The sequence below is a fragment of the Alligator sinensis genome, unplaced genomic scaffold (assembly GCF_000455745.1).
Source record: "Alligator sinensis unplaced genomic scaffold, ASM45574v1 scaffold417_2, whole genome shotgun sequence".
NCBI classification, from domain to species: Eukaryota; Metazoa; Chordata; order Crocodylia; family Alligatoridae; genus Alligator; species Alligator sinensis.
Window position 1 is genome coordinate 426,035 of NW_005842456.1, and position 12,481 is coordinate 438,515.

Genomic DNA, 12,481 nt, shown 5'->3' on the forward strand with positions numbered 1-12,481 from the left:
GAGGAAAAATGTTATATTTGTATTGTTGGTATGTGATGTGAACTGGCATAATTCTATAATCTCAGTAGGCCCAGATCAGTTTCCATTATTTGAAATTTGGTCAATGTATTTATTAATTTTTATTTATTTTATTAAAAATATTTTACGTCTCGGTTTTAAGATGGAACCAGAAGTCCTAAGGTAAGAAAGCAGGTGGGCACTTAAGCATAGTTATTAAGACATGCATTTAGTTTCATATTTCCAAGAGGTGATTTTGGAAGGTGAGAGAAAATATTTTAAGATTTTTAAAAAACGTTTTTGACTATTAGCATTCAGCAATGGAAAAGCAATATAACACACCCCTTCCTCAGTATATAAGCTTTCTCCCTGAATCATATTTTCTTGTATTTTGCCTAGTCCAGTATTAAAAGCCCATTTAAAAACACTGCAATTATTTAGCAGAAGAGGTGTAGGATGGGGGAGATGGGATTTTCATTACAACTGTAATTCCTTAGCTAAGAGTAGAAGTGTGCTCCCTCATCTCTCCATGACTGGGTATATAGAAACTCCCGCACCACAGCTATCTCTTCTCCTTGTCTGATGCACTGTGAGCCCCTCAGTCTTACACAATCAGTTTTTACAGCTGTTTTCTTGACTTACATATAGCCCCCCAGTGACCACATAGCTAAACTAGAGTCTAAGATTATTTAAATTTATGATGGAGGTTTTATTGCTACTTGAACATTATTAATAGATGCTTAGAAATCATGGCAACGAGTAAAAGAGAAATGCCTATGAATAAATAATAATGAGCTAAGCCCTGGCCCGCAGTATAAAGCAGAAAGAGGCATGACAGTCTCTTTACAAGACACATTTATTAGTTATCACAACGCCCATAGTATGCTAGATGACTCATGGAACATAGAGAAGCCAGGATCCCATCTCCAAGGGGAGCTTATTCATCTTATTTCTTGTCTTCCTGTCAATCTGGGTACTCAGTCTCCCTACCTACTTCCATTCTACTCTGCCTGTCTCACAGCTATACAGACAAGTGTAAAAGGCAAGTAAAAAAAAAAAAACAACAGTCAGTAAGAAAGTTTCTATATACAATGATAGTGACAGGGCTCTGTGCCAAGAGCTCAAAAAGCTTGTGCTGCCCCCTGAATCTCTAATGGATCCTAAAAATCTTCTGTGGAAATATCTAGGGGATACTGTTCTTGGGATCCTCTGAGAAGAGACCTTTAGCTCTGAGACATGGAGAGCTGCCCACTCTGCATAGTGATCTCATGGAAATGTGCTTCCATCCTTAATACACAACCTTTAGGAATCTTCACCCTTCTTTCCTTGGGTTGGATCCTCAGAAATTAATAGAACCCTTGCCACTTGTATTTGGAGATTCAAATCCCACATGCTAGTGCTTCAACGTCATTTGTGTAGATGATGCTGATCTAGGAAGGTTGCCATTTCTATTGATCTGCCCAAACAACTTTGGTTGTTTAATCTGTCTATCTAGATCACTGATGCTCAACCTTCTAGCCTCATGGGCTGGATGAGTGGCTTGATGTAGGTTTGAAGGCTGGACCACACATGCAGGGTTGGCACATGAATGCATGTGCAGATTTTTTCATGCACTGTCCTGACCCTGTGTCAATCAGATTCCTTGCGCTGGCTCAATCTCTTGCCACTGCAGTCTCCTATGCTGGATCCAGAAGCATGCTGGCCCTATCCAGCACAGAGATCTGGCCATGCACTGGCCCAAACCTGCATACCAATCTGGCCATGGATTGACCCCATGCACCAGCTCCAGTGCAGACTGGTGACCTAGGCTAGGGACAGACATTCAAAAAGCCTGAGCCTGAATTGATTCAGTCTTTGCAGGTTAGTCTAATCTGGCTAGGCTAAATCAGTTTTGTAACCAGACAGACATCCCAGAAATGCAGACAAATGACTCAAGCCAGAAGCCAGGGGGCTCTAGAGCAGCCCTCCCTTCCCTTCCACAGCATGGAGCTGATGGGGGTGGGCAGGAATTCTGATTAGCCCAGCAGGGAACTGATAACAGTGTTTATCACCCAATTAAGAAAACAACAGAGGGATATTACCAGCTACTTGTTCATAGTTTAGGGGCTAGAAGGGACCTTGTAGATGATTGGGTCCAGTCCTCCTGGACTAGGCTGGAAAAGACAACTGGGGTCAAGTGACCCAAGCAAGGTGACTTTCCAGTCTCCTTTTGAAGATTTCCAGGGTGACTGCACCACCACTGGAGGGAGCTTATTTCACAGCCTGAACACCCTGACTGTGAAGGAGTTTTTCCTGGAATTGAGCCTGAAGCAATTTCCCAGGAGTTTGTATTCATTGCTCCTGGTCTTCCCTGGGGGTTGATTCTGCCTGTTGATTCTATCTGATTCAGCACTGACCATAGCCAGAATGTGGTCTGCTAGCTAATACACAGACACCTCCTTAGCAAGCCAGAGGGGAGTGAGGAATTCCTGCTTAGCAGGGAGTAGTGAGGGGAGGGGGGGAAGTAGCCTGCAGTATCTGGAGCTCCAGCCAGGAAGCAGAGGGGAAAGACCAGCCTTGCTGTGGAGCAGAGAGCCCTAACCAGCCCAGAGAGCATGCTGGGATGCTAGGGTTGTCTGGTTTATCTTAAACCAGCAAGGGGTCTGGGACAGACATTGCATAAACCAGTTTGAGCCAAATCAGTTAAGTCTGATACTACATTCAACCAGGTTTATCTCAAACTGGTTTATGTGCACTGAACATCTCTTTTGTTACAGGTTTAAATCAGTTTCTAATCACTTAAACCGGTTTATGTGTAATGTCTGTCCCTAGCCCTAGTGTGCAGAGCCATATCATCTAATCCATGGGGCTCTGCATGTGCCTGGAAATTTGGCAGCAAGGAAGCAACTATTAATGCTACCACTGTCCACCTGCTGCCAAATTTCCAAACCAGTGGGGAACCCTGCAGGCTAAATGACACAGCACCATAGGCTGGATCTGGCTCATGAGCCGAGATTGAGCACACCTGATTTGGACAATAGGCTTAGAAGAGGCTGTCTGTTCAGAATGCCATCCGGCAGTGGGGCTATATGGGCTACTGTTTGGTAAGTAAACAAGCTAAACCCTAAGCCTTCTCCATTCTTACTCTAGGAGAAAGGATGGAATAAGGATGTAAGATTTGGCCCATACTATTCACTCCTTTTGCAAGTTTATTTTAATCAGTTCAATTCATATGTAATAACACATCATTTTAATAGATTATTCATGTCCTAAGGAAAAAAAATGTTAATGAGATTTTGAAACTCCAGAGTTAGGGACAGGAGTTCACCTATTAAAAATGTGTGTGGGGCAGGGAAAGAAAATCACACAGATAATAAAGTCAAAAGTTTTCAAGGATTGTCACAGATTTTCATGGAATTTTTCACTCTGAAATTTTGTTACATAAGTCTGACTTTAGCTGAATTGTGTATCTTCATACCAGATCTGGATTTGGCTCTGTTTTGAGGATGTCAGTACAATAGCTGAGTCATTTAGGATATAGACCAATGCTCGCTTGTGAGCTCTGAGCTCCCTGGATGCCCCACCATGAACCTGTTGAATTATATAGCCATTTTCATGTCAGGAATAGATAATCTGTTGGATTTGGAGTATTAATATTTTTATATCATAAGCTGGGAATGCAAAAAACAAAAGAATTCAAATAAAATTGCATAATACATAAAATAATTTACATTGTGGCACAGGAACATACAATTTAATATAAAAACTCTTAGGAAGGAGGCTTTGTCAAAATGAACTGGATAAATTAATGGATGGCAGAGCTATTAATGGCTGTTTACCGGATGGACAGATGGTTGGGTTGAAGATGTTTCCTCTGCCATCTCTAACCCAATAAATGGTGGATGCCAGGAATAGGGGGTAGATCACTCTAGAGATATCCAGTTCGATGCTCTGCCTCTTTATCATCTACTTCTACCAGTCAGAGATGGCTAGATCGACCATTGGTCTGACTCAGTATGGTACTTCCTATGCCCCACCCCTTTGCATCTCCCACCTCTCCCTGCTTGCAACGCGGGTGGCTGCAACGTGCCCAGGAGATGCCAGGGCACACAGGGCATCCAGGAGCAGTGCGGAGTGCACGTGGGTGGGACCGGTAAGTGAAGCCTGCATAGAACTGCCTGCACCTGCAGCGCCCCCTACCCAGCTCATATTAGAAATCCATTGAGATACTAGTCTGAATTAATTATACTGGGGCCAAACACCAAGAGCAACCGAATTTAGTTAGAGTTGCTAGTGCTGTATGTACAGTGGCAGAGGAGCATGCGGTGGGGATGCTGGGTGTGGTGCTATAATGGTGGGGCATGGTGGTGGTGCTGGAGCCACTGTCAGCGGCCCAGTTTTGGGGGGGATAAACCCTGTTAGCCCTGGCCTTTCAGCACCTATGCCTGCCATGCCACACATGCATGGCAGGAAGCGTGATTGTGGGATCACTCAGTAGCGACACATAGGGGGTGCATGGGGGTGCACACTCACCCCCTTAGAGTGCTGGAGCACCATTTCCCAGCCAGTGGCCCCTGCTTAGGTGATGGGCAAGGTGGGGGCAGGCAGGAGCCCCCTTTGTGAGTGCTGGCTGGGGATTGGGGGTGGGGAGTGGGGGTGCTAGGAAAAGCGCCACTGACACTTTCAGGAGCCCCGCTGGCACTTCTGGGTGCCCCACTCATGCTTCCCGGTCAGTGTCATCGGCCATGGGGGGACCCCCCCAGTTGCTGACTGGCTGCTGGGGGGCATGTGTCCCCCCTGACGGAGGAGGCACCAGTTGCCCATGCTATTGCCCCTTATTGCTGGAACAGGGGGAGCCTTGGCATGTAGTGCCCCTGGCTGGGAGCCTGGATCAGCTGATGGAGCTCCCAGCTCCAGGAGTGCATGGGGGTCACCTAAAGCTGGGAGCCTCATCAGCTGATCTGGGCTCCTAGCCGCAGGGCACAACTGGCCACAGATGGAATTAAAGGTGTGATAGGAACGACTCACAAAGTTATTACATATTTTTTTTTAAATTACTTTATGGCTTATTCCCTTGTCTTATGACACTTTATTGCTTTAACATATGGCCAGGTTACAATTTAACACATGATTAACCAGGTAATCACATCTTAAGTGTAATGTGTGTCAAGGGCCTGGGTTCAGTTTCTGACTGTAGAACCAGAGGCAGGATATTCAGCATCTAATTCATACCAGTGCCTCAGTCTGTGGCTGTCTCTCTGCAATTGCCTAGATATAAATTATCTTAAGGTGGACACACAAAAAGAAAAGCACCAAACGTTAGAGGCTACTTCTGAAAATTTGGGATAAGGTGTTTCTGTATCCCAGTTCCCGCATGTGTAAAATGGAGACATAAGGCGTAATCACTTTGAACTCAATGAGTGAAAAAGACTCTATTCAGCATATCCTATGTAAATGATCAGTTTAGATTTCCATAATCAACTCAGCCACCTCAACAATATCACCAAAGTGTGGAACAATTATGTTGAATAATACCTCAGCTTTAAGCTTCTTTTGGTTGATAAATCTCTATCGTGTGGTTTGTCACCGTTATGATTCTGGGTTATTAATGATCAGATCAGGACATTAGAGATGAACACTGTTATTGCACCAACAAGGATATATTTAACAGATTGGGCCAAATCTAATCCTTGAACCAAAATCAAGTAATTCCCTGGGTGCAATATTTACCCCCTCACATGATGCTAACTGCAGTGATAGCCTGAAAGCATAGTTTGCACAGTAAATTATGCTTTTTACATCATTCATAGAAAAGTGCTTTTTACATCATTCATAGAAAAGTGCATCATTCATAGAAAGGTGAAGTGCACCTTCAACTGCTGAAAATATTTATTTCCAAATCCCTTAGAGGCTGCGTATTGAACAGTGAAAACAAATTGCAATAAAGCTGCTCTAGTGCTTTAGCACTGGAATGACGAGCCTTGCTTTTATATAATGTTGCTGTATGCACTTAATGATTTCTTCCCTGTCTCCTGGTCTTTGGCTAAGGTAGATAAGGTTAGGCCCAATTAGGTTTTGTTCCTGATTAGTGGCTAGAGCTAGCTAATATATATTGTGTTGCTGTAGACTCTTCTTGGCCTGCAGGTGCAGGTTACCTGCCCTCAGAATGGCCAAATTGTGCCTAGCTATTCCCACATACTCTCCCAAGTTGAAGTAATGACATCTTTCAAGTTTTGCCCTTTTCAAAGTGTCACAGGTTATGTACAGGCATTACATTAGATTAACCTAGCCCTGATTAAGTTGATCTAAATGCCTAATGATCAGGGATCCAGGTTTTCCATTTGCCATGGAAAAATGTGGTAAAACCTAGATTTTCTCATTTTTAAGGAGAAAAACCCAGATTTTCTCCTTTAAAGGAGAAAAATGAGGGAAACAATGGATTTCCTCTTGCATGCTGGAAAAGTTGCAGCCTGTAAGGGCCTGGGGGGAGCAGGAGGAGACTGGTCAGGCAGGGAGCGCCATGTGCATGTGTGCTAGGCACATGGCTGCTAGGCAGCTTGGAGGACAGCTCCCTGCAGATCGGTCTGATGGGTGGGGAACTGAGGCTCCCAGAGGGAGGGAGGGAGGGATTTGGACAGGGCTGGGGCTGCTGGCCAGCTGGGGCAGTGCATGGGGCCTGGGGCCAGAATGCGTGACTACAGGGCACCGGTGGGGAGCAAGATGGAGGTGCAGGCAGCTTGTCCGGGTGGAGGAGGTGGGGATGGCTCCTCACCGGTGCATGCCCTCCTGGGGGGTGGGGGATGGGGGATTGTGTGTGGGGTGGGGTGGATGTGGGCTGCTCACTGAAGGCTCAGGTTTCCTGCCATGCTTCCCTCCCCCCAGGGTCTCCACATCCCAGTGGGTGGGACCCAGTGCGGCAGTGCACAGTGGGGTGGGGAAGCTCAGTGTCATTGCCACAAGCCCTGTGCCACCCTGGTGAAGCACCCACTACCCTCATGACAGCAGCAGGGGTGGTGGCATAGAGCTGTGCCCCTCACTACTGCTGGGCAGTCAGAGGCACCTGCCATTGCAGTGCAGAGCTTATGGGGGTGGCATCAAACTTCCCCACCCAGTCCTTCTCTACTGTGCTGTGTCAGATTTTGCCCACTGGACTGTAGAGGCCCCGGAGGAAGGGCAGCAGTGCAGGGAGCCCTGAGCACACAGTGGGCAGCTGTCATCCCACGCCATGCACTTTACTCCAGATGTACCCCCATGGGGGAGGGGGAGCTGGGCTCCATACCCTGATCTGCTGCAGGAGCTGCCACTCCCTGGGGGTGGCAGCTGGGGCTTGGGAGCTGCTGGGGGGACAGGGGCTCTGGACCTGGGTCCCTGGTCCCTATGGCTGGCAGCTGGGGGCCCCCTCTGGCAGGGCTGGGGAGGCAGGGGGCTGTGGTTGGGGAGTGACAGGAACCATCAGGGCCAGAGGGCTGTAGGTGGTGAGTGAAGGGCACCGGCAGGATCCAAAGAGGCTGTGGGTGGGGAGTGAGGGGCACCAGCAGGACCGGGAGTGGGGGGGGTTGGGGGTCAAGGGTGAGGGGCACCAGCAACGCTGGGGGCTGTGTGTCAGGAGTGAGGGGCTATGGCACGAGCAGGAAACTGGCATATTAGGGCTGCTCAGCGCTACAGAATGGTGGGGTTTGGGGATAGCTGCTGCTGGATCTGCATCCTGGTGAGTGAAAGAGGCAGGAAGAGCTCTGATTTTCCATGATTAAAACCCCCAAATCAAATGCCAAAATGTATAGGTATTTAGAAATTACTTTATTATAGTGATTGAGGCACTGGTAGTCTTCCAAATTGCTTTAAAATTGTAAATATATCAATAAAACATTGTGTTCAACTGATAGCTATATACACAGTGGTGTTTCATTTTAATCATGGAAAAACCTGGATTTGGGGAGTTTTACTTAGAGAATTTGCAATTTATTTTTTTTTTTTAAATCATGATTTTTTTTTATTTTTAAACAGAGAAAAACAGGATCTCTGCTAATGTTGCAGGCATTCATAGGCCTTAAATCATCTAAAAAATGGCATGCCTGATTTACAAGGTGTCAGACCACTTCAGGCTGTATACCTTCAGGTCATGACCAGACAGAAGTGCATGGCTGCAGAGTACTTTAAAAGGGCCTGAACCTGTGAAAATCTGAACTCATTGCATGAGGGTTCAGATGAAGATGCACTAAAACAGCAGCTTCAGTAACTTCTGTCTGCACTGCCTCTCCATCCTGGCACTGTTTTCAGAATGAGAATAGGGAAAGTGAGTGAAGGGAGTTCAGTCTAGGGGTTTTTGAGTCGGTGCTGGAGAGTGAGGTGGGTGGATCGTAACCTCCTCAGTACCTGCTGGGGAATGGCTAGAAGGAGCTTCCTTTGCCACCTTCCCCACCTCCTATTGTGAAAACAGTGCCGGGGCTGGGTGGGAGGAGAGGTGTTGCATGCTCAAAGCCTGCAGCTGGATTCCCAAACCCCCAGGACCCAGCAGTGAACTTCTATTGGGTCCAGGGGAATCATTGTAACTAATGGGGTTTCCTGTAAAGTGTCATGAATTACAACAGGGAGCTTCACTTCTGTCTGCACCTTTAGGCAGCTTAAAGAAAGCCACATGAACCTAGACCAGGTGCAGTGGATAGCTATATGCATCTATGTATAGTAAGCGGTACTCTGATGCTAGTGTCAGAGAAGACAGTGTCTCTGCTAATATCCCAGGAAGGAGAATTTTGTTCTTCTCTGGCTGAGAGAGAAGAAAAATGGAATGAATTGCATAGCTCACAAAGCAAGATTCTATTAATTCCTGTCTGACAACTCTGAAATAAAAATTCCCTGCAACTACACAGGAAAAAACCATCATGCCTTTGCGAAATAATTAATTTTGTTCTCAAACATGTGAGCATTCCGGCACCCTCTTCCTTTGTCATTCCGTGGTGAACATGGAGGGTTTTCCATGGAAACTCAAAGGAAAGAAAGAAGAGCTGAGATACACAGTGAGCTGCTACCTGTTTTCCCCAAATGACTTGGCATCTAGTCCTCATTTTTCCCTGATTCCTACTAAAGTCCTACAGGACCTACTGGCCATGTATATAGAGCCAGGTTACATGACAGCATGGATCATACACATCCTTTATTGCCAAGTAAAAAGGCTCAAGGTTTTGGTTTCTTGACGGTAATGGGTTGGTTAATCTCAGATAGGTCCACTTTATAAGTCTAGCTGTATAGGAAATTACCAGTAGAGAGAGGCTTTTCCCATAAGACTAAAAATGACAAGACAATTACATACAAATGTCACGGAAGATCAGTTTTTTGATTGTTTATTGTTAAAGTATTTTTTAAACATTAGTATGAGAGTCTAGGGGGAAGGGAAAAGGAACCATAAACTGCTGAATGTCTCCACTGTATTTCATAATATCAATGAAGACACTGGAAAAGCCAGTCTGCATCAGTGACCTAGCCTGAGCAATGATAAGGGCAAATGGATAGCTATGCCTCACCAGGGAAAGCACATAGTTATAGGCAGGAAGTATCTACTACTGCTTGGTGTATTTTATATGCCAGAGTACAGAATTCAGAATTTCACATTTAAAATTTTTTTGACACAGTGGATTAAATGAAATCCTGGTACAATCAGCTACAACTCCATTGAAAGCATGAGAGCTAAAACTGGCCTTACTGTATTCAGTCAAACTCATAATTGGCAACAACTCCTAAGATCTGAAACTCTTTCAAAGCTTTACTCCCTTTTTGACAATCTTTTATTGGGGCAATAAGCTGGCACATGACTGCAATATGTCACAGGAAAGTTTAGCATTACATTTTCATTTTGCACTCACTGGTGTATTGTGAATGCTCAAAGAAAGCATGTCAACCAAACTAGACTTTGATTTGTACGGGTGAAAAAGAGGTTGCCCTCTCTTTAGTTTGAATACACATTACATGCTCTGTCATGAGCTCTGCTGTGTACAGTGTCAGAACATGTGGTGATAGTTACACATTTTTAAAAAAAAAGACCTGCAGGAAAAATCTGATTTGAAAAACCAAATCATTTACGTTTATAAAACGAATGCAGACTGTTGTCTTACACACTGCTTTCTGGAAACACAGTGTTCTTCATACAGTTGAGAAAGTTGAGACTTTTTGTTCCTTATGTAATTCTCAGACAACCACAATCAAAGTGATGATCTTAGCTCTATAATATACATTTTGCTAGCTTCCCCACTCCCTTTTTCTCCCCTGCCCCCACATTTTTAGCATAGAGAAACAATGGATTTAGTTTTTGAAGCTAACTGACAGTTTCATGTACAGCTTTTGGGGTGCAGGAAGGAAGGAACAGGGTGGTGGTTCGAAGGGATACAGTTCATCCAATAATGCTTAACTTTGGGCTGCTGGTTGATATGGAAAGGAGGATGCTTCAGCATCTTAAAAGAGATGTGGCATTTAGAAATTTGTAAATGACAGCCCTCTTTGTTCCTGCAGCCATCAGTGAAGATACAGCAAAGGAAATGGAGGAGCTGCAGTTAAGCATTTGCAATACACAAAGTCCTTGTTTTCCCACTAGGCACTGCAGAATAGCAATTGTCCATTCACAGCACATATCACATCCTCTGCATTTCAGAGCTAATATTTTTGCAGTCCTCAAGTTGCTGTATCTGAGCCTCAGACATTTAATTTGTTCTTAACCCTTTGAAGTGTACGAGTGCATTCATGTTATATCTCTCATCATATAACCTTAATATAATTTTAAAGGTGCATTTTCTGTAAAATTAACAAAAAGGTGGTCAAACTGTGGAGGTTTTAAATGCCCAGTAACATTTTCAAACAGCTATGTATCAGCTCTCATTTGATAACTTAGGAAAACCTGAAGATAGCAAGCAATGAACTGACAAAGGAATGCATAGGTAGTCTGTATGTTAGATTTAATTAGCAAAGGAATGTTTTTAAACACACAGGCTCTTGGCAAGTAGCTCCTCCTCTTGCATGCTAGAATCACACTCTTGAAAATAATGTTAGTTTTATGTTAGCAGTTACTTGTGTTTCCTGCAGCACACAGTGCTCACTGTAATGCTGCAACAGTCATTCAAGTTAAGTCACAGCTTGAAGATGAATTGAAGCTATATGTCATTAAAATGCCATCAGGCTGTATTAGTTTAGTTCTTGATTAAAATCTACTTTAATGAGTTAGCAAGAGCTGCAAGAAAACTAATGATGATAAAATGCAAGCAGTTTTCTTCTAGCATTCTCCTTCTAAATTTTTGCACAGGCTTCATCTTAATTTCACATTTCTAAATCCAAACCCTTTAAAACACCCTTAGCATGTAGCAATAAAATGATATGGAACATCGTCGCAAAGAGTTATGCTGCTATTCTTTCCTATTCAATATATTTGCTCCCAATCATCTTTTTCCGCTCTAAACTCAAGCCAACTCAAAAAAAAGAAAAAGAAAAAACCCAGAGATTGGATTGATTTCCTCCTTTCCTTTGCCTCATCCAACTAAGCTAACCAAGTCCAACGTCTTTGCTCGTGCCATTGAAATGTAGGACTTGGGACAGCAATCTCACTTTCCTCAGCAGGATCATACAGTGATACAAAAACAGAACTCTCAATTTTCTTTTGCCTGCAACTGATTACATTGACACGAGTTAAAATGTTCCGCTAGTTTCAATAAAAAGAAAAAAAAGGGAGGAGATAAGAAGCTTGTTGCTGTAGTAACAAGTCACAATAAAAAATGTTTTTTTAAAATTCTCTAAAGTAACACCTCCCTTCTTCCCCTTTTTGCAATTTTAGTTCCCCCTTAAAAATAATCACACGGCCTCTTTTAGAGTTGCTGTACATACCTCAACCATTAAACAAGACATTTAACCATAGTGGCAGTTCTGTGACCTTTGAATGCCGTGAAATCTCTAAGCGGTGCAGCTTGTTCATGAAGACTTGTACTGCAGAATCCAGTAACTGCATCCAGGATTAGGAATATAATTAAGTAACAGCAACTGGAGAAAAAAAAAATCACCGACCGAAAATTTTTTTTTAAAAAACCCTCAAGAAGCAAAAATGATCAGAGACTCTTTTGAAGAGAGTACACTTTTCTGCCTGTGAAGGGCTGGGATACAGCTGAGCTTGCTGCAGTCTGACTGACTGTGTTAGCAAGCAGAAGGCCCTGCACGGTTGGGAGGTGCTGTCAACTGCCACAGGCAAGGAAAAGCAGACCAATCGGCTTCGGCACTGTCAGCTCACTGGAGTGGAGCCTTTTCTGTTTATGTTTCCTCATTTCAAGAGTGACGTCAAAGGGTTTAGTTTTTCCTCTGCATGTGCTATTAATTTTAAAGGACTACTATGGGAAGAATGCAGCAGTGATTTTAGGCAGCCTGTCCCCCTTAAAAAGAAAGCACGATGATATTTTATCAGCTCTGGGTCTAACTTGGAATTATTTTACAGTCAGACGTACCAGAAAGGTTTAAAATATCCAAACCAAACAGGGAAAGA

General features: G+C 44.1%; 1 protein-coding gene across 1 annotated transcript in view; it reads right to left on the minus strand.

Moving 5' to 3' along the window:
• Positions 1-12,162, minus strand: part of PDE7B (phosphodiesterase 7B) — a 316,789-nt gene extending 304,627 nt beyond the window's left edge. The window contains exon 1 of the mRNA XM_025212336.1: positions 11,836-12,162. Within this exon, the coding sequence (XP_025068121.1) occupies positions 11,836-11,856 (21 nt within the window). The 5' untranslated portion in view covers positions 11,857-12,162. The remainder of the gene's footprint in view (positions 1-11,835) is intronic.
• Between the last annotated feature and the right edge of the window lie 319 nt (positions 12,163-12,481).